Genomic DNA, 22,310 nt, shown 5'->3' on the forward strand with positions numbered 1-22,310 from the left:
CACTGTTAACTCTACCAGGTGAACAAGGCGTGCTGATCCAGACCACAAGACAATATCTGGTCGAAGGTTAGTGGTGGCAATCTCAGGTGGAAAAATAAGCCGTTGACCAACATCTGCCAGCATATTCCAGTCTCTAGCAGCTTCCAGTTGTCCTGGGCGAGGTTTTAACACCTTTCCTTGGTGGTTGCTCTCCTGGGCGGAGGAATGTTGTCTTTTGTGTGTAATGTTTTGATGGAACAGGTGGCAACTTATTGGTCATGTTACGCTTGTCTTCCAATGCTAAGGCCAAACATCGCAGCACCTGGTCATGGCGCCAAGTAAACCGTCCTTGGCTAAGAGCCACCTTACATCCTGTCAAAATGTGCCTTAATGTTGCAGGTGATGAACACAAAGGACATGAGGGATCCTCTCCTACCCAGAGGTTTAGGTTCTGTGGTGATGGGAGAACATCATATGTTGACCTGATGAGGAAACTGATCCTGCTCTGTTCCATTGACCATAGGTCTTGCCAGCCAATCTTGCGTTGTTCCACACTCTCCCATCTCATCCATTCTCCCTGTTTGGCCTGGGAAATGGCCTTTATACACCTCATCCTCTCCTCCTGCTTTTGCACCTCGTTGACTACCAGCTTCCTCCTTTGAGCTGGGGCCGCCTTGTGCCATGTAGGAGGAGCTGAACTGAAACCAAGACCCCCTCTTCCATGCTGAACTTGCCCCATGATATCACCAATTCGAAGGGCAGCCTTTGCATCTTCCACAGCTTTCTTTGCCGCCCACTTTCTTCCAGTTTTCAACACAGGTGCTGCCTCCCTTACGCGTTTATCGCGTGACTCTACTAATGTCATTTCCAGTCTGACCTTGGCGCACTTAAACTCCTCAGTTAGAGCAGAGACTGGTAGCTGCAGTATTCCTTTACCATAAAGTCCCACTCTGCTGAGGCAGCGTGGAACTCCCAACCATTTCCTGATGTATGAACTGATTAAAGCTTCCAGCTTCTCTACTGTTGTCAAAGAAACCTCGTACACAGTCAGTGGCCACAGCAACCTCGGCAGTAGACCAAACTGAAAGCACCAGAGTTTTAGTTTACCTGGTAGAGCGCAGCTGTCTATGCTCTTCAACCCTTCCACTGCTTGTTGTCTAACTTCTCCCACACGAACTGTGTCCTTTAGATCCCCGTCGTACCATCTCCCAAGACTCTTCACTGGCTTCTCAGACACTGTTGGTATTGCCTCACCATTAATGAAGAATGTTTTATCTACTACTTTGCCTTTAATTATAGAGATGCTCCTTGATTTAGTGGGCTTGAATTGCATTCGTGCCCATTCAATGTTATTGGTTAATTTGCCCAATAATCGATTAGTGCAAAGGGAATCTAAAGCAAAGGGAATCTAAAGCTGCAGAGCAACCTCGGCCTCTATAAATACCTTGCAGAGAGCTTATCTACAGTACAAGCTAAATCAAGGAGTCCCTATACTCAGGAGTTGCAGCGTGCTGAAAACCATTACACAGAGGAGGAGGAGGGCTTGGCAGGGCAGACATGCACATCAGGGCTGTAAACAATCCCTGTACTGTAAATGCCCGGGGTAAAGACGTTAGGCTTTTACTGAACACCTCTGCTTGGTAGATCTGACGCAAGAAATACAGTACTGGTACGTGCAACGCTGGATGAAATGCAGTACATGTATGCGCAAGGTGCATCCCTGTTTAGCACTTTATTGGTCTGCTTTGTAATGGATTAAAAGAGACGCAGGAGAGCAGCTTTTACATGTTTTTTTTTTTTTTAAATGAGCTGTTTCATAGCCTTAAGCTGGTAAAAACAGGCCGGCATTGGGATTTCTGATGCTTTTCGCTACAAGCCATGTCAAACATGCTGCATCACTTTCAGCAGAGGGTGCTATGTAGCAAAGTATACAATAGTTGTCAGGAAGACAGTAGATTTTCTTTGCTATTCTTTTACCACTAAATTAGGTAAATCAATTCAAAAAGGTAATGTGCAGGCCTAGTTAACCACAAAGGCCTTTAACATCTAAAGGGAAATACCTGCAAACTGGTCCTACCTCTCCTCTGAGCTCACTGTGCAAAAAAATAATACACAGTTTAGTGTAACTCATTATATTAAAAAGATTCATAAGTGTCAAATATGGATTTTACCACAATAATAATAATAATAATAATAATAATAATAATAATAATAATTTGCAGCGTCGACTAGAAAACACTATCCCCATAGTCACAGATGTGAGCTAGTGGTTCTTCTAAATCAGGAGAAAAAAGCCAAAGAGGTGTTGAAGCTGTTGAAACGAAAGACCCTGAGTTTGTAGTTAAATCATTTCAATGCCAGACCTAGATGACAAACCCAGAACGTCCTGTCCTGCCTAAACCATCCAGCTGAGAGGCTTCAGCAGGGAGCGCTAGCTGTGCAGGACACCGAGCTCTGCCTTTCATAACCGCGTTATATAATGTGTGTGTGTGTGTGCGTGACGTCAGCAAGGCAGACGGAATGTCACCAGCTCTTCAATACGTGGCACCACAGCCAGCGCTAAATGAAGAGGGCTTATTACCCTGATCCCATCAGATCTCTTCCCTCCCCACCACTTCTCCAGCAGTCTGTAGGGAAATCACAGAGCCCTGCTTAATGATAGCCCCAAGCTGCATTCAACGCAGCTCCGATCCCAGAATCTCTTCTTACACGAGAGAAGGATGATGAAACTCCACAATGGGGATGAGCTTGTTTCTGGCACAGGCTTCCACAGTGCCCAGAAATCACAATGACTGACTGGATGAGGAACGATGCGGTTTGCATTAAGTATGACCCCCATCAGCATTCCCACTTGCATACAAGCCCTGCGCACACACAAAGGAACTACTGCAATTCTATTTTATATGCACCCGCTTCTCATTAACTGAGCAATTTAATGCATTGCACATGGCTGGATTTAAACAAAGCCATTAAACGGAACAACATTTGTAGCAATCAAATTAAGAACACATGTCCTTGAATTTCTAAATTCCTTGCCTGTAATATGCTTGTATGAGACTTTGGGAAGCTTAATGCTGTGTTATAAAGTAATAATGTTTTTAAATGCTTTAGTATAGCAGTACATGTTTTATAATACGGTATTGCTACAGGCTGTAATAATGCAATCGGCTGTTTACAAACGTTGCAATAAATAGTTTATAATGGGTAATTGTGACCAATTATTCTATGCGCACCAATAACAACCCAACTTCCATTTTTCAGCGCTATACTACAAGTTTCAGAACTGACTTTACCCCACCTCCCCCGAAGGTAGCAAGCCACTTCCTCCCTGTGTGTGTCTCAGATCAACTACAATAAGCAATGAAACTAGACACACACAGACACACACACACACGCACACGGCTCGTCTACGCTTAGAATAAACACAAACACACACACACACACACACAAACATGCATATGGCTTCTGGAGCACAGTGAAAGGCTGACCGCTTGCCCGGAGCCCCTAAAAGACCCCGTTTCTGTACCACCAGCTGGCATTCCCAAGCTTTATGCTTTGTGCTTTGTTTCACCTCCCAGTTTCTTGGAATGCAAGACAGCAATCTGAGCACGGAATGGAGACCCACTGCTCTGCTGAGCCACAGCAGAGCTGTTTCTTCATGAGCTTAAAGATGAGACTAACTGCCGTGATATATGTATCGTTCTCCTATGTTATTAAGCAGTTTCCGGTAGTCGAAATGGCGTTATCATCCACTTTAAAAAGAAGATCGTTCCATCACAGACTGGCTCTGGAAATGCCAGCCTGAACTAGAAACAATGTAAACCGCTGATGAAATGAAAGGGCTGGGAACTCTTGATGGTTCAGATACATTTTGATACTTGCCTGCCAAAGTGAACCAACCTTCAGGCATAATTCTATTAAAAAAAAGAAAAAAAAAGAAAGAGCCGAGGGTAGAGCTATTCGTTTTGATAGACAAGGCATTGGGAAGGGGTTTGTTTCGAACTTCACAGCTGTCTGGAATTACTTGCAACTGGGACCAGGAAGGAAGCTTCAAAGGCAGACAGATAAAGCCATGAGACAGAGTCAGACAAACACATATCCCCAAATGATTTGGTGTTTACAAATGATTCCTATGTTACAAGTGAAATATCCGTTTATGTAAAGAACTTGGTTAAACCATTTCAGTGGTACACACACTACTCACCAGTTTTGTCATTCACGTCCTCTTCGTCGTCTCCATCGTTGTCCTCCTCCATCTCCTCCTCTTCCTCTTCCTCGCCATCCAGGTTCGGATCCAGGTCCTGGTCCGCATCGCTCCCTGAGCTTGCCTCTTCTGACATGGCCCCCAGCAGTGCTCACTGTGCATTACCTGCCATTGACCCTGCAGCGTGACAAGGGAAACACAGCACTGCTCTGTTACAACTTCACAGTGACAGGCTGAGTTCTGAGATGCGATTTATACAGTAATATATTGCACGACTGTCTCCCTGTGGTCCCTTCAGGCTGCCTTTCTAAGGGCGCAATGGGAGTGTTATCTTATACTCTTCTATGCACGGTTGGCTACACAACATTAAAACCACAACACACACACCCCTCCAGCAGCCATATAGTAATATATAAATATATTTATTAGATGCATGGTACTGAATGTGCCACAGGGATGGAAATAAGACTCCCGTTGCATAGCAATTTGGACCCTTCCTAGTTTTACTACGACTTTAATAAAACATGCCTGAGCTTGTTACACTACATATACACTGTGGCTAATAAAGGTTGTTTTAAAATCTGGAATGGGTGAAACTGCTATGCAGTAAGAGTCTTATTTCCACCTGTTTATAAGCATTTCACTATATCAGGAATAATGTGTTCTCACACCCACCCGTGAGTTCCAGGACCCTGACTGGCCAGTGTACGGTGCATCTTGTTAATCTACCTTCAGATGCTGCTGGACAGATCCACCTGGCGTTGTTCCTAAACACTGCTACCCACCCATATGAACCTGCAGTATCAAGCACCAATGCTGTTGCTTTCTGTGCCAGCAAGCAAACTCATTCTCTTTCCACTCCGGGTCTCGCTCTCTTCTTGCTTATATAACCAGAGTCCCTAACAGACAGGCTAATCTGGGACACGAACCTCCCTGTCCAATCAGGGGGTGCTTATATAACAATAGGTGAGAGAGCAGAGACCCTTGAAAGCAGCAAGCCAACCCTCCCCTCTCCCTCTCCCTCTCCCTCTCCCTCTCCCTCTCCCTTTCCCTTTCCCCACCTCCTCTCCCCTCAACCTAACCCCCCCTCCTTCCCCTCATTCCATTCCACCCCCACTCTCTGACTCACTGTGAAGCAATAAATTCTGTTTTTGTTGTGGGTTGTTATAACATTATTATTTATGTTATTATTATTTATTATTATTCATTTCTTAGCAGACACCCTTATCCAGGGCGACTTACAATCGTAAGCAAAAAACATGCCTCTATGGTCATGTTTTTCTGTCCATATGGGAACAAAATTGTTATAAAAAAAAAAACAACAAACCCTGAAATGTGTCAGACTAAAAACACTCCTACATCCAGCTCTTCAAGTCCGCAGACAGCAATACAAACATGTTTCTGTGTGCGTGCGTGTGTGTACAGGCACTGTACTGTATGTGTGACTGCTAAGAAGATTGTTCTAGTGTTTGCAGAGGTGCAGTGTGATAGCTGAGGTTTGAGTGTGCAGTCTCTTTGTCATTCAGCTGTAGGGTCCACTATCAGCTGAAGAGCAGAGTGGAGTGTGTTTGTGCTGTGATAGTGCAGGAGGAGACACAGGAGGAGAGAGTGCGAGTGACTGCCAAGGGGCAGGGTTTCAACGTAAGAGAGGCAAGAGAACAGTGAACTGATTTATGCTTTAGTCAACCAATAGACTACTTACAGTAAACTCCCAAGGATTGTCTTATTTAAGCCAAGATCGTCATGTTACCTTATGTAACAAGATCCAGTTTATCTCTACCATCCAATTCTGCTGCCAATTTCGAATACACTGTCACAGTTGCATTGTTAAAGCAGATTAGTATGCCCACAAAATGATCACCACCAGGTGTACACATTAACACAACACGCACACCTATAAATGCCTGCTTCCAGCATTATCTGGCAGTTTAAATTCTTCCGGAGGTTAACCTTCTTTTGCTCGATGAAGAAGGGAAGACTGGCAGTTTTATTAGGAACAGATCTCCCGTTAAGCATTTAAGGAGCCCTAACAAAGGTTTTAAAATTGTTTTTCTCACCTCTGATTGGCAGATAATTCAAGAGGTTGTGGCTGAAACCCCTTTTTGTTTACCTTTTGCTCCTTTTGGTTTATTCGTTTTGTTAATTACACTTTCTCCATAGTGTCACCTGGTGGACAAATATTGCAATTGCACGATGTTTAAAGAGACCAGACCAGTATTGACCTGGGGGCTTTACCACACACCCCCAATGCTATTAAATTGCGTCCGATTCTGCTTTCAATCTGAGCTCTAACCTTTTCACTTCAGACCTAATGAATGTCTGACGCAAAAGCTTGCTTTCATTGCCCAAGGGGGAAAAAAAAGAAAGGGGCCCCTGGAAGCGAAGGCATCTGAGCTGGCGGACGCAGCTATGACTTACAAGTTAAGTTATATATGCCAACATAAACACAGACTCACAGTCACACACAGAGTTCCTGCCAATCATTATATAACACACTGCAGGGAAATTAAAGGGATTGAAAAAAACACACAAAACAAGTCACTCATAAACAACAAATACCTTCTCAGGCTCTCCTGCACTTTAAAAATCAGATCGTTCTGTCTCAGCCTGGCTCAGGAAACTAAAAACAATGTAAACTGCTGATGAAATGAAAGGGCTGGGAACTCTTGATGTGTCAGCTGCATTTCGATACTCGCCTGCCAAAGTGAACCAACCTTCAGGCAAAATACTATTAAAAAAACAAAAAACAAAACTGACTCGTTTTTTTCTATCTAGTTTCACATGAATTTCTCTCAAAACTACTGCTAAGAGTTGGTAGATTCAGAAATGTGGGCATACAGTTAAAGTTATCCGAAAATGTGTTCACGTTGGCATTTGGGAATCCCTTTCTATGAGTTCCCTTTCCAACCTGGGTCTTCTAGAAGCGACTCTTTTGTTAATACTGTTTCTTAAGCAGGGATTGCGCTGTTGTGACAATGATCTTGTGCAGTGGATGTGGGGATACATGGAAATGCCAGTATCCAGGACGTTAAGAGCAAAGCAGTCTTTGGTTGTGCAGGTGTTGCACTCCTTTAACTAGAATAAGCTACCCTGGAGAAAGTATGATTTTTATTTATTTTTTAAAGCTTTATGAGAATGGGGAATTGTGACCAGAAATAAAAAGCAGAACCTATCTGTAACATGCACTGTTTCTAATAATGTGAATAATTAATAACTTTCAGCAACTGATCCCAGACATTTTAAATTAAGCTAGATTGAAACTGAGAAAGAAAGGCAGTTCTGTTTTTAGAAACAGCACTGTAAAGACAGCATTAAATATTTATGTACATTGACCAAACAAATCCTTACTCACAAACCAAAATACACATCAATTACACCTTATAGCACATATATTGTACAGTCTGGCTCATGGTTACAAATCACATTCAAACATTATTTCTTATTTTAACTCCCCTAAACAGCAAGGTCCACCCCTTCTATCTCTACTACAGTCCCACTGACACAGTGACACAACCCTATACTCTACTGGCAAGACCACCGTAGGGATGGAAATAAGACTACTATTACATAGCAGTTTGATCCACTCCTGAGTTTAATACGACACACCCAAACAAGCTTGTTACTTATACACTGTGGCTAATCAAGCATTCAGTAAAACCTGGAATTATGGGTGAAACTGCTATGCAATAGGAGTCTTATTTCCATCCCTACTATAAAGGACACTAAACCAGGCTGCGCTTGGGAGATTCTTGCAGCTCAGTCTCAAAAAAAAAGAAAAACCTGTACAAGCAGAATCTCTGTGGAAATTACAGTGCATACAGACGGTGTCTCAGATTCATGGTTTATTAATCACCATGGCTCTAGGGGCTCTAGGTGCAACACTTGAAAGAGAGACTGTGACACATACAACATCCATCACATTAGACTGAAGGTCTTTCGATTTGTTTAATAATATATGCTTTGCCGGTTCACGGAGGGTACTATATTAATAGTGCTTTAAGTTTTCATACGGAAATGGATATAGTTTTATGCATCTTAACCAAGCTCAGACATGTTGGGGTTACACAATGGAATCCCACTTAAATCCTGGTCCTGGGGCAACAGTTGCAGTAGCATCCTTGCACAGTGAGAAACTCAATACAATGCAGAATTACTGCAGACTTGGTCACTCTCACCCTTGAAGGATCTGAGCAACATGTGCTATTGTAATCAATACAATTGCTGTCGCCCTACTCACTCTGACCAGTAACCTTGACCTTGTACAGGATCTCAGTGTGCACACGGCTGACCCCCAACGCCCAGGCCTGCATTTAGAGATAAACCTAAATAGAATCTTGTAACATTTCCCTTTATATTATGCACAAAAATATTAAAATAACACATGCACTGTAGGCCAACCACACAAATGTTTACTGTGCATGGGCTCTCGTGGACAATTAGCACTGCAACTGGCACCCCTGAAAACACTTGTGGATAATTAGCATTATGGACAAGACAACAGATTACTGTCAGCAAAGCTGGGGCTCTTACTGTATTTCTACAAAACAGCTTTCTTATCTCAGTTTTCTAATTTTACAATCACTATAGAAATGTGCACTGTATTGTATTGTACATTGCAGACACGTCACACTGAACCAGCTTCGCTCTGACATCCTATTTATTGACAGTGGTTGGCAGGGGTTTCTATTGTGTTGTCACATCCCCTGTACAATTTCAGAATGAAACGGTGAAGCAATGGGTGCCCAGGATCTGTGTGCTGTACCTGTAGTATTCCTGAACGATAAACATCATTAGCTCATCTCATCTCAAAAACGCCAGAGAGAGATCTGTAGATTTAACAGCTGCCAAGCTGTCAGTTTACAGGTGACTGAGGTGCTTGTTCTAGAATACTTTGTGTTTCCGGAATCTTTCTTGTGATTTTCAGGAAGCTGGTCTCAAGTCATTTCCAATGAACTGGTAGCACGTGGTTAACTTGAGATCTTACATGGGTTTTTTATTTTCCTATTTTGAGACACAGTTAAATGCAAAACTTTGAGGTTCAGCAATAATAAAATATATTTAAAAGAAGGATGATCTTTTCTTTCATAACTAACTCAATTGACTTGTTAAAAGCTTCAATTTACCTCTACAGGAGCTGGCGGCACAGCTTGCGAAACGTTAGGATTATTGGTTAATTAGTGGATTGATTTGACTTAGCTGTGCCACTGTGTTTGGAAGTCGCACTCCCCACCCCTCCCCTGTTTAAAAAGTGCGTGTGCAGTGGCCCGTTGTCCCACCGCTCCGGCGCTTATGTGCGACTCCCATAGTTCAATGTATTGTAAACCAAACAGGTGCTCAGGTAACTGATAAGCACCACCGACACAACTGTAGAAACACTGACCGGCTTAAGATTTCAACCAGTTCTTAATTATACTATAGTTAGGGGAACGGCTCAGAGAGAACGGTTCATGTGTTCAAGAATGTACTAGTAGAGTTTTACACATTGGCCCGTCTTTCTGCACCTATGCCGTCGCATCACCTGTGTAATCAACCGCCCCTATTTGCAGTGTGTAACGAATTATCTGGATCCAAGAAAGGATTGAACAGCAGATAACCCTTTATTTGCACCACTGCTGTGATATACATATTTACACTAATGTACTGTATTGTTGCGTACCAGCTATTCGGGGTGCAGAAAGGATGGACAAGGCGAGAGAGATGAGACGAGACGATTCAGGTCCAAAACGGCAATTACCTTATTCGGTAGACAGGACTAGTCTTGACCAATGACTGTCTATTGATGCCGACTGTTGCAGCCCCTGCAGATGCCTGCTCCCGCGCGCGCCTGCTCTCTGCACCGTGCACACAGGAGCTCAATGCCTTGCAGCGCTGCTGTCGAGGCTGCACGCGCTGTGTTACAGTATTAATACTTATGGATCGTTCGGTGGTCTAAATAGACTCAAAGTGCTTTCACAATTCCCCTGTTAAATGCCCATTTATAAAATTAAAAGGAAACGTAAAATGTTAACGTGTTATGTTATTATTTCTATTCTTACAAGTGATTATATATATATATATATATATATATATATATATATATATATAGATTACTACATGCCTGGTATATTAATATAATGCACTCTGTATTGACTCTTAGTACGTACTGCCTGATGAGGCACACGCCAAAATTTAAAAACAAAGCAATCGTGTCACAAAATTCCCATGACTGTCTATGTTCCATGATCATAAATTCCGAAGTCATGCGTTTCCTTATTTATGTATACCAACAGTATACTTCAGCAGTGTGTTACTGTTATGCAGACTTCGATGTGCGAGTCTCCACTCTCTATTGTCCAGAATTGTGGCTGCATAGATTTCTGGCTGCATGTATTTTTTTACATCAAACACAGCTACAACGGATAAAGCACAAGACTGCCGTCTTACCTTCCTCGCTCGGTGGTTTTCACAACTATATAATATGTTTTTGTTATATGTTATTCCACCGTATACGTTATTTCCTTCGGCAGTTTCCTACTCCTAGACCTTATTTCTCACGGAGCAACCAAAATTAGATTCCCCTCCAGGAATCGATGACAAAGCAGAACGTTCCGGGGAAGAAGGGTTCTTCTCGTCAGAGACACCGAGGTTTTCACAAGGACGCGGGGACGGGCATGTATTGTTTTATTTGAACAGTAGTTATACAAGTAACAAAAAACATACAATAAAATAAAAACAAGCAAAACAAACAAACAAAAATACTCAAAAGAATAGAAGTGGATACGACGTTAACTGACCTGAGATTTGAAGTTGGAATTGATGGGGTGTACTTTCACTGCAGAACAGAGACACCTGGTGGACACAAAGTGCAATTGCATGAAAATCAAATATCACTGAAACAAAGTTCTTGTACTCCGAAATTACACTTGCAGTGGCAAAATTTGCATATATATTAGAATATATACTAATGCTTACGTATTACGGATATGTTTCTGTGAACTGTGTCCAAAATGCTGATTAAAAAAAATAAATGTTGTGCAGTAGTTTACTCACACCCGACCTTACCAATATGGCGTGCCACCTCGGTCGCTAACGAAAGATGACAGCACAGCAGTGTGACGATTGCGACTAGCTTTGATGATGTATTGGTGTTGTTGTGGTTAGAGTCTCTCGTTAATGACGTACAACGAATGGTTCATTTGGCAGTCGCTTTTGTGTTGCAGTGTGCGTGGGATCGTTCTTTTTTTTTTTTACCATTTATAAACCCGTTCTCCCACTTTATTTTCATTTAAGATGGACTGGAGAAAGAGGTAGGAGTCTTCGGACTCAAAGGATTTGAAAATGAACAAAGGGTGGCTTGAACTGGAAAGTGACCCCGGTGAGTACCACAGAGGCAGTACAGTTTCACATCTCTGTGTACTAACACAGCGCATAGAGAACACAACGCCTTCTCGAATAATATTGTTACACGCATCATCAGCACCATTCACATCAGTAGAAACACACCTCCAGCTGCTGTAGATTGAGGGTCGAGTGGCGCTGGCTGAGCGGATGGGCGAGCGCATCGGATGTATGTAGCCAACTGGATTTGAACCTGTGACCCTGCCACTCTAAATACCGTCTGAGCCATGCTGTTCTCTTTACAGTACGTAGTGAAACTCACAAGGATAGATCACACAGAGATTAGATGCACGATCTTGTTTATGTCTCCTTCATCACTGCGTGCATAAGTGTACCATGTTAAGTTTCATATGCATGTATCTATTTTATGATGCATATACATTTTTTTCAGTTACGGCAGGGCAACTTCACTAAGTCCCACAGAGTTCACACAAACTGTTTTAAAATGACTTCAATACAATCCGAGGCAATCACATAATATAGTCAATGTTTTAATGCGCATGTTGTTTACAAAGTCGTTTCTTAACACTGATCTGAAGACTTCGTGTTTTATATAATACAGGGATGTAATACATGCTTGAGTAGCAACAGTGCATAGCTAATAAGCTCAAGTGTGTCTTGTTAAATTCATAGTAAAACCAGGAAAGGATCAGACTGCTAAGCAATGGGAGTTTTATGGCCATCCCTGTAAAGTCTGCAACAATAATACAGTATGTGAAATACTTCAATTATTTAGTGGCCTGGATTCTGCAGATATCTCCGTGCATTTTCCCAGGGGCACATATGTTCGTCCATCCTCGTATTAGCACAAAGCCCAGGTGTGCGTTTGCAGAGTTTATTTTTCTTTAAACTGGAATAAAAAGAATTAGAAACTAGTTTAGCAGGTAAACATCATGGTGTATCTATAAGCAATTCTGTCAAGCTGTCAGATATGCTCTGTGCATGATGAGTAGTATTAAATAAAGTTGTATTTCTCTCTTGTCCTTTGTTTTTTGTAGGACTCTTCACTCTACTTGTGGAGGATTTTGGTAAGTTGGGACAAACATTTCAATGTACAGATACTGTCTTCATTCTATCCAAGATGCCCTGACCATTTCAGTGCAACAGATACTGTCTTCATTCTATCCAAGATGCCCTGACCATTTCAGTGCAAAAGATACTATCTTCATTCTATCCAAGATGACCTGACCATTTCAATGTACAGATACTGTCTTCATTCTATCCAAGATGCCCTGACCATTTCAGTGCAACAGATACTGTCTTCATTCTATCCAAGATGCCCTGACCATTTCAGTGCAAAAGATACTATCTTCATTCTATCCAAGATGCCCTGACCATTTCAGTGTAACAGATACTGTCTTCATTCTATCCAAGATGCCCTGACCATTTCCAGTGGGGCAGCTTCTTTTCACCCCATTTTACATGAAACACATTGAACTTTCCATTACTTTTGAGTCACATTTATGACAGACACATATATTTGTAATGTTGATGTGAAATTGTTTGTTCCAGGGGTGAAAGGAGTGCAGGTGGAGGAGATCTATGACTTGCAGAGTAAATGCCAAAGGTAAATCCTCACCAATTTGTGCACCCATGAAATAAAATCTGAACGTGGTTCTCTATTAACTATACTTGTATAGTTCTGAATGTTCTGCATTTGACTTGCAAGCAGGAGCAGGCTGAGCAAACTTGTGTAAAAACTGTTAGATCTACTGAAGAAAATGTCCAGCAGCTGCTCTTCATTGCCCTGTGTTTTTTTCTTTGCACCGGTATCCAGCTATTGGTTAGACTTTCCCATTGTGCTCTCTCCTTAGTCCTGTGTATGGCTTCATCTTCTTGTTTAAGTGGATTGAAGAGCGGCGATCCCGGAGGAAGGTCTCTACCTTGGTGGATGAGACGTCGGTCATTGACGATGACATTGTAAACGACATGTTCTTTGCACATCAGGTATGGTGAAACCCTTTCTGATGCTGTTAGTTGCATGTGTAGTACCGGCTTTTCTTCTTAATATCTGTTGTTTTCCTGTTTTCTCAGCTGATCCCCAACTCGTGTGCAACCCACGCCTTGCTGAGCGTCCTCCTGAACTGTAACGATGTAGAGCTCGGACTGACCCTGAGCCGTATGAAGGAGTTTACCAAAGGGTTCAGCCCAGAGGTACGAAACTGTCCCAATCGAGATACACATTGGTGATTAACTGTGCTTTGTATATGTGTACCAGCTATCATATACAAACTGTCTCTTTGTAAAGCTGTACAGCGGGACAATAGTGTAGAGAAATGAATACTGTGGTTCTTATACAGCCTTCTATGAAATCTCTTCCAACTACAACTGTTCACAAAGCCATAAAGAAAATGCCACGTAATGAAGTGAAACTGCTACTCTGTGTAAAAACAAACCTTTTGTCATTCCAGAGTAAAGGCTATGCAATTGGCAATGCACCAGAGCTTGCAAAAGCCCACAACAGCCATGCTAGGTAAGATGCAAACCATTTTCCTGTTGCTTATAAGTTAAGTTAGGGATCATGAGCGAATGGCTCTTATAACAGTCTCCCAATACAATGCATGTATCAATCCATCTGTTTGATATATGTAGTTGAAGTAATAAATGTTCCACAAGTCAATGTTTTAGATTTTTGGTCAGTCTTTAGCGAAATTCTTAATTCAAAGCCTGTTACCAAGTAATTTACTTGGTAGACAAATCAAACACTATGTGGCTGATAGTTTGGGGAGACTACATTTATTCAGCACTGTGCATTAGTTTCTTTTTGGAATAATATATGCCAAAAAAAAACTGTCCACCTTATTTCATCTGTATGTATAGCTGGCACTAGTGAAACTGCCTAACTGTGAGGCTGTATTGCTTTCTCCTGGTAAAACAAGGAACATGTTGGACTTTACTGCCATCATAAAGGCTGCTCGTTTGTATTGCTTGTGTTTCCTCTGAAGACCTGAACCACGACACCTTCCAGAGAAACAGAATGGGATCAGCGCTGTGAGAACAATGGAGGCCTTCCACTTCGTCAGTTACGTGCCGATCAAGGGGCGCTTGTTTGAGCTCGATGGGCTGAAAGCGTACCCCATTGACCACGGTAAGAGCAACGGGAAAGACTGCAGCTAGCAGAGCCACCCGACCATCCGAGGCTTCATTTAAAAGTCATTGCACCAGCCACTTGATAATCGCGTCAATCTAGCTCAAGTGGAACAAAAGGGGCTGCTTCACTCTCACAGCAATTCATTTTTTATTGTTGGAAAACTCTTTACACAAGCTTTATTGCTACTTCTCCTGCATGGAGAAAAATCATGACAAGGGGCATCAAAATGAGCAAAATGCAGACTCCATAAACAGCTCTTCTTTTGCATACACCCAGCACCTACCTCTTCTGAATTTGAGCTCAAATCACCCACTTGAGTGTGATTGTAAATGTATTAACTGATATTTCTTTAGGACCTTGGGGGGAGGATGAGGAGTGGACAGACAAAGCCAGGAGAGTTATCATGGAGAGGATAGGACTGGCTACAGCTGGGTAAGGAAGATGACGATCAGCTTCAATCAATTTATTGAGCTCTCATCTCCTGTGAAACATATTCATGTCTGTTTTTAGTATCAATGGTTTTAAATTAAAGAGACGCTAGATAAACGTAATTGAATCATTTGTTTGCAAGACAGGAATTCATGCCAGTGAGTTCACATTTAAACCTGCCAGCTTGAGTTGAAAAGTACAGTTAGGCTGAATGTTCTCTGTCCATTCTTAGGGAGCCTTACCACGATATCCGCTTCAACCTGATGGCTGTTGTCCCTGACCGGCGTATAAAGTATGAATCTAAGTTACACGTGCTCAAAATGAACAGACAGACCGTGCTGGAGGGCCTTCAACAGGTATGGAGGGTTAACTTGACAGGGGGCACGTTTTATCTGTTTTTAAATACAGTCTGCACCGTGTGTTTTGTCATTTTGTTTATTGTAGCTTATTCGGGTGACACAGCCAGAACTTGTCCAGGATCGGAAAGCGCAGGAATCCTCGCCTCCAGAAGAGACGTCTCCTACAGTGAAAAAGGAAGCAGAGTCAGACTCTGGGAAGGCACAGGTTACAGCAGACCCCTCACGCACAGGTACTCGCAATAATGAATGAGAAAACATTCAACACATTGCATCAGCCCCACCTGGAAGAGGCTGGGTAAATGCAGCACAACTGCTTCCTCGGAGAACCCTGGAGAATTAACCATAAGTACAGTCCTCTTAATCTCAGACTAATATAATGTATAGGTTAAACATTTGCATAAAATCATCATCGGATTTGACCCCAGTGAAATCCAAAAGGTGTGTAGGAGGTTAGGAGTAAATCACAATAGCATGGACACGAGCAGCACATAAGGGTCAATGTTTGGAATGAGAACACGAAGGGAACTGGTGCAGGTCCCAGTCCTAATGCTGCTTTTGACTTTCCAGAATCTGCAGAGTCTTCCTCTTCACAGAGCCAGCCGGAACCAAACCCGAGCTCAACAAGCAGATCAAAAGCCCCAAGGAAACAGGTGCTGTGCTCACAGAATGGCCCGCCTGTCCCCCCCACCCCCACAGTCCAGCGGTGGCCAGCCTTCCTTGACAACCACAACTACGCCAAGTCTCCTATGCAGGTCAGGAAGCTGTATTTATGAGTTATGGCGGTACATATTATTATATTACATCCGTGTACACAGCCTTGCTCTCTTTTTTGTTTGTAGGTTTGTAAATCGTTTTTCAGAGTTTCTGCCTCCAGGGTCCGATCCAACAGGAGATAATGAATAATGCAACTATTTATTTTTTCTACCCTAATGCCACTTTTAATGAAGAATCTTCCCTCGCTCGTACTTTACCTATAAGTCTCCTACCTTCGATTGCGTTTGTATGTTAGGTTTGTTTCTCGTATCACTAGAAGTTTTTCAATGCTTCACATGGAAGAAAGGGTATATTAAGGGTATCCATTCCTGGTTTTACTATGAGTTTAATAAGACACACCTCAGCTTGTCCTATACACTGGTTAATCAAGCTTGTAGTAAAACCTGGTACAGGTGAAACTGCTTTGCAACAGGAGTCGTATTTCCATCCCTGCTGTATTGTCTTCCTTTGTGTGTGTGTGTGTACTGACAGAAAAGAGCACCAGCTGTTGACAGTTTGGATTAATTGGAACAAATGTGTGTTTTACCTTGTGGAGTATGATTGTGTTATGATGAATGCAAACTGTTGGGAGTATGCTGTCTAACAGATTACACTGACAACACTACCAAATATGTTTTCGTTTTTTGTTGTAGTAGCGAACGCAAATTGTTGGGCCTCTTTGTTGCATGGTTCATTTTGTCAGATGGTTTCAGAATATATTTTTTCTTATAAATCTGGTAGTTTGACATAGTGTGCAAGGCACGGTCACAACACAAGCGCTGTGCTGTGCTCCAGTGGCTCATTAACGGCGTGCTGTCATTGACAGGAGGAGGAGGACCTGGCAGCGGGGGTAGGGCGGACCCGGGTTCCAGTCCCCTCACATCACCCTTACTCGGACGATGAAGATGATTACGATGAAGAGGAAGAAGACTCCAGCAAAACCGAGGCTCCAGTGAGGTGAGCCACTGACATTAGTGTGGGCTAGCAAGCATTGGCTCAAAGCTAATAACACGTGCACGTTTTCACTTATCATTGCAGGGATTGTCATGCCCATACAAAAGTGAATGCAGCATGAACAACTTATATTAATTGTTTGCTGTTGAAAGTAGCTCCTGCCTATAAATCATGTGTAATAATTTACACAAGACACGCATTAAATTTCAGTAATTACTACAGTTTTTAAAAAAAAGTAGATTCACTATTCAATACAACAGTTGTTTAAACCTGTTTCTCTCTCTCTCTCTCTCTCTCTCTCTCTCTCTCTCTCTCTGCAGGTACAAGAGGAAGCCTGGCCTGAAGCAGTCGAAGGGAGGCCAGCTGTCCCTCCTGCAGCCCAACACCATGGGCGTGCTGACTGAGAAGCTGAAGGAGTCCCAGAGGAAGGACCTTTCAGTGCCGCTCACCATCAAAACGGCTGCAGCGGGGGGCATCTGCATCACCGCCCCCTCCCAGCCCTCGCCCACCCCCAGCAACGAGAGCACAGACACCGCCTCGGAGATTGGCAGCGCCTTCAACTCCCCGCTGCGCTCGCCCATCCGCTCAGCCAGCGCCACTCGACCCTCCAGCCCTGTCACCTCCCAACTCTCCAAGGTGCTGTTCGGGGAGGACGAGGGCCTGCTGCGGCTTGACTGCCTGCGCTACAACCGGGCCGTGAGGGACCTGGGCCAGGCCGTCAGCTCTGCACTGCTCCACCTGCAGGCTGACGGAGTGCTCTGCACCCTCGCTCACACCGGTAAGGGGCTTCTTTGGGTGACAGGTTTGCTGCAGAGCTTGTCGCTTTTCCTTTGCATGTTTTTGGTGTGCAATATCCATTTATTAAAAGGTGCGCTGGCTTGCCTTTTTCAACCCTTGTATTGTGGTAGTAAGAGACAGTCGACTTTATCACTCTTAAAGTTCCTCTGTATATAAAATTGGAAAAAATTGCTCAAGTACCTTGAGTGCTTTTACTGCTAGAATTGGGTGCACTCTTCTCTTTTAGTCAAGACTTTTACTCAAACACTGAAAACACTTGAATTTAACAAGGTCCCATCCAAGCTTTCAAGTATTGGCAAAGACTGACTGCTTTCTCTTTTAGAGAATAATGGGGAAACTGAAGCATACATGTTTTCTCAAGGTTCTGTAATTGCGCTTTCAGGAGAGCAAAGTCCCGAGGAGGTGAAGAATGAGAGCGGGCAGCTGCAGAGCAACGTAGAGGAGAACAAGGAGGCTCTTGAACCCAGACACAGCAAGGAGAAACTGGAAACTGGGGAAAACAGTAGCAGCAAAACCACAGGAGAGAAATACTCCCCTAAAGTTAGTGACCCTTTTTAAAAAGTTTTAAAAACCTTATTTTGTAGTAGCACTTTGCGCTTTACTTGTGTGGTTTTGTCTGTTAGTGTTGTAGGTTTAAATGTAATATTTGTTTTTTGTATTTGGTTCTGTAAAGGTCTGGGGTGGGAAACATTCTAGATTAGGTCTTTGTTCTTACCATGTTTAATCCAACCAGTTAAACCTCCATTCAGGTGCTCTAGTAGTTCATTGCTTCCCTAAACTTGTAACCATCCAGGACTGAACCGCACCCCACCCCACCCCATCATAAATGACTTATTTCCCTCTTCAGGAAACAGGAAACATCTCTAAAGAGATTTCACCACATTTATTTCCCATTACAGGAGCTCCTCGCTTTGCTCAAATGTGTCGAGGCTGAGATAGCCAACTACGAGGCCTGCCTGAAAGAGGAGGTTGAGAAAAGAAAGAAATACAAGGTCGGTTTCCAAGTCCTTGAGCAGACGGTTAAGTGTGTATTACAATACAAGGGTTTCACGAGATGTGAACAAACAAATGAATACAGCTAGTGAAAGGTTTTGCTGATGGACACAGGCATCAGTTTCAGGGTAAATGCTTCTGAAACAAACACTTATTTTTTTTTCTGTTTTCCAACAACCTGTTGTTTTATTATTTTTAGATTGATGACCAAAGGAGGACTCACAACTATGACGAGTTTATATGTACTTTTATATCCATGCTGGCACAGGAAGGTGAGAATTACATTCATTGGATTATTTGCACTTTATTGCATTGTTTGGAAGTGTGCGTTACATTGATACTCTGCAGAGAACCTTATACTACGTGCTCCTAGTAAAAGGTCATTCAGAAACGAATATCTGGAAATTGGCTAATATTTAACCTCTTGCATGAGACTGTACACAAACTTGAAGGAAAGGGACCATTTCTGACTGCTACACCACGACACTACTGGGAAAGCAATTTATTAACCAGTCTAATTAGATGTTAACTTGAACATACAGTATTGGACTTTGTCGGATGGATTTCAGTTTCTAATTTCTTTATTGCTTTAAATAATTATGCATCCTTTAACATTTCCAAGCAGCAGTTTATTTCCAGTGTGAAAGAAAGGTGACTAAGTGTCTGTGAAGAAATAATGACCTCATTTTGGCTAATGTTGGGCACACTGGCAGAAGAGGGATGCAGAGCACAGCATTGTCACGGCATTATTTTATATTTCCAGACATCCAGACAGTATTTTCCAGAATTTGCAGACCAATTACAAAAAAGAAATACTTCTTTCAGAAATTCAATTTCCAATTTTTCAGCTTGGTTGTTATAAGTTTTCCATGTATTTATTCAGTTTGGATCACACACCATGTTCTTGTAATTCCTTATCGGTCGTCAGATGCTGAAAGGCCTCCCTTTTAACCCTGTCCGTTTTGCCTTTCCTCAGGAATGCTGGCCAGCCTTGTGGAACAGAACATCTCCGTACGTCGTCGTCAGGGCGTCAGCATCGGACGCCTTCACAAACAGAGGAAGCCGGACCGCCGGAAACGCTCCCGACCATACAAAGCCAAGCGGCAGTAACCTTGACACACAAAACCCTGGGATCCAGCGCTTGGAAAACTTGTATTAGCTTAGCTTGTTGAACAGAGGACTCTACACAGTACTGTACCGAACCGAACCCAGGACCTGGTCTGCGGGTTGGAGCGGCAATATGAGAAACGCTATTGCATATATATACTTAGTATATTCTGCTCATTACCGAAGATGCTGCAGTTTTATCGGACCGTTTTAATGAAGCTAGTCACACATTCACACACAAAAAGATAGGGACTCATCATGTTTCATGTCTGCAGTTGTTTTGGGCTATTCAGATCCAGTTGCGGGAGCCCCATTTTTATTTTTATTTTACTTTTCTTACTCTGTTTCCTATGTGGGTGGTCTCTGCACAGCTCCTTGTGATTCATATACCAGACACACACAGTATTTGGGTGTAATAATTCTGAACGTGAGGACTGAACTGTGATACCTGAGTGATGATACCAGGTCTGGATTGAGAAGCTTGGGTGGCTTGCAGATTGGGGAGGATGAATCCATTTGTTTTTTTTCTCCTGCTCTCATAGTTTTATATATAATAAGGACTTATTTTGTGCTCATTTATCTCCAAATTAGTTTAGGGGTGTTTTACCTTTTGTTTTTGTATATCTGACCATCTCACTGTACCACTGTTATTTCTGTCACATTATTCAATCACGCACATTTTCCGTTTACTAATTCTTCTTATGTTTAGTTACATGTATTGGTATAAATGTAATTATGCATTAGCAAACCTGTTCTTCTTTAATGAACATCTTCATGAACAAGTACAGACGCCACCGTGGGACAGTTAAGTCCTTTTCAGAAAAAAAAAAAAAAACTAAACAAAAAAACATTGTGCACATCACCTCACTGCTCTCTTTTTTGTCTGAATTTTTTTGAATGCTTCTCCTGCAAAAGGCAGCTTTTTTACCTTGAAGTGTTTGAATCACAAAAGCGGGGCAGGTTTTTTAATTCAGCAAGATGTCCGTAGCCACGCAGTGGTCTAAAAAGTTATAGATACAGAAGTGATCTGCCTTGTAATTAATTCACACCTTCAGTCCTTTCAAAAAAAGAGAGGAGAAAGAATCACCAAAATGTTTTTTTTTTCTTTTTTTTTTCTGAGCGTTCTGATATTTGAAATCAGTTTAACAGCAATGGAACCGATTTCCTTCTACTGTCTCATCCAGCCCCTGAATCAACATAAAGATCCTTTTATTCAAATCATTTTTATTTTTGGAAGGAAAAACTGTTAAAGCTGCCAGGCAGGTGTATTATTATTATTATTATTATTTATTTCTTAGCAGACGCCCTTATCCTTGTTACAAGATATCACATTATTTTTACATACAATTACCCATTTAAACAGTTAGGTTTTTACTGGAGCAATCTAGGTAAAGTACCTTGCTCAAGAGTACAACAGCAGTGTCCCTCACTGGGGATTGAACCTACGACCCTCTGGTCAGGAGTCCAGAGCCCTAACCAATCATGACTTTGTATTTTTTTGTTTTGTTTTGTTGTTGTGATAATGTTTTATGTTTAACTATAAAGCACATGTGAACATTTTTGAACTGTTACAACTGTTTCTTTTTGTTATTAAAGCTTCAATAATATTGTATTGTGTGCAGGTTTTCCTTTTTTTGTTTTGGCAGGATATGTAATCAAGATTTCTATCCATCTACACATTCTTAGATATAAACGCTGTGTAAGATCATCTCAGTTCAAATACCACCTCCCAATCTGACAATCCCAATTTACTATTGACTATTGAAATACAAGAAATCCTATGTACCTTCAATAGTAAGGAGGCCCACATTTTGTGGGCCCCTGCATTTAATAGAGAGCATTCACTGTACCACCATTTCTGTAGGGTACAACTATTCCAATTAAAATGTTTCCAAACACTGCCCTTCCAAAGTGAGTATACAGTGTACACCATGCGCTCTGTCAGACATATATAAGATATACTAGTAAACATGGCAGTCTGGGGAACGGTCCAAGCTGAAGTCATTTAGTAATAAAGCTTATTGTAAAACCAGCCTCGGCTCGAATGTGATTTTTATTGTGTTTGGTTTTTGTCTCATGGGAGTTGAGGCTCTGGAAGGCACAGCCATGCTATTCAAAGTTTGTAGTGTTTGCATGTTTCCAGTAGATGGAGCAAGATCTCTTTAATCATTTTCCTTAGTCGGACACAGTACAAAACAGAGAGATTTGTCCTAATGCATTTGTTACCGTCGTACGTGATTCCGAACTGGAACACGTAATGAGAGGG

The 22,310-nt window shown here is 42.2% G+C and overlaps 2 protein-coding genes across 6 annotated transcripts in view; one reads left to right on the plus strand and one right to left on the minus strand.

Moving 5' to 3' along the window:
• LOC117963556 (helicase ARIP4-like) overlaps positions 1-11,247 on the minus strand; it is a 29,908-nt gene extending 18,661 nt beyond the window's left edge. For 2 of the 5 annotated variants that reach the window (XM_034904151.2, XM_034904150.2), the window contains exons 1-2: positions 10,607-10,779; positions 4,184-4,360 (exon numbers count right to left, since the gene is read on the minus strand). In XM_034904151.2, coding sequence (XP_034760042.2) covers positions 4,184-4,319 — 136 coding nt within the window. In that variant the 5' untranslated portion in view covers positions 4,320-4,360; positions 10,607-10,779. The other 3 variants (XM_058988373.1, XM_058988372.1, XM_058988374.1) reach the window with 3 other exon arrangements.
• A 50-nt stretch (positions 11,248-11,297) lies between these two features.
• LOC117963434 (ubiquitin carboxyl-terminal hydrolase BAP1-like) lies at positions 11,298-21,654 on the plus strand. Its single transcript, XM_058988376.1, has 17 exons — positions 11,298-11,537; positions 12,559-12,588; positions 13,073-13,127; positions 13,375-13,507; positions 13,595-13,714; positions 13,972-14,033; positions 14,506-14,648; positions 15,005-15,083; positions 15,313-15,436; positions 15,525-15,669; positions 16,007-16,191; positions 17,019-17,149; positions 17,467-17,924; positions 18,327-18,484; positions 18,844-18,936; positions 19,137-19,209; positions 19,914-21,654. The coding sequence occupies exons 1-17, from the start codon at positions 11,501-11,503 to the stop codon at positions 20,045-20,047; spliced, it is 2,160 nt and encodes a 719-aa protein (XP_058844359.1). The 5' UTR covers positions 11,298-11,500; the 3' UTR covers positions 20,048-21,654.
• Positions 21,655-22,310: the final 656 nt, after the last annotated feature.

Source organism: Acipenser ruthenus, chromosome 16 (assembly GCF_902713425.1).
Source record: "Acipenser ruthenus chromosome 16, fAciRut3.2 maternal haplotype, whole genome shotgun sequence".
Classification (NCBI taxonomy): Eukaryota; Metazoa; Chordata; class Actinopteri; order Acipenseriformes; family Acipenseridae; genus Acipenser; species Acipenser ruthenus.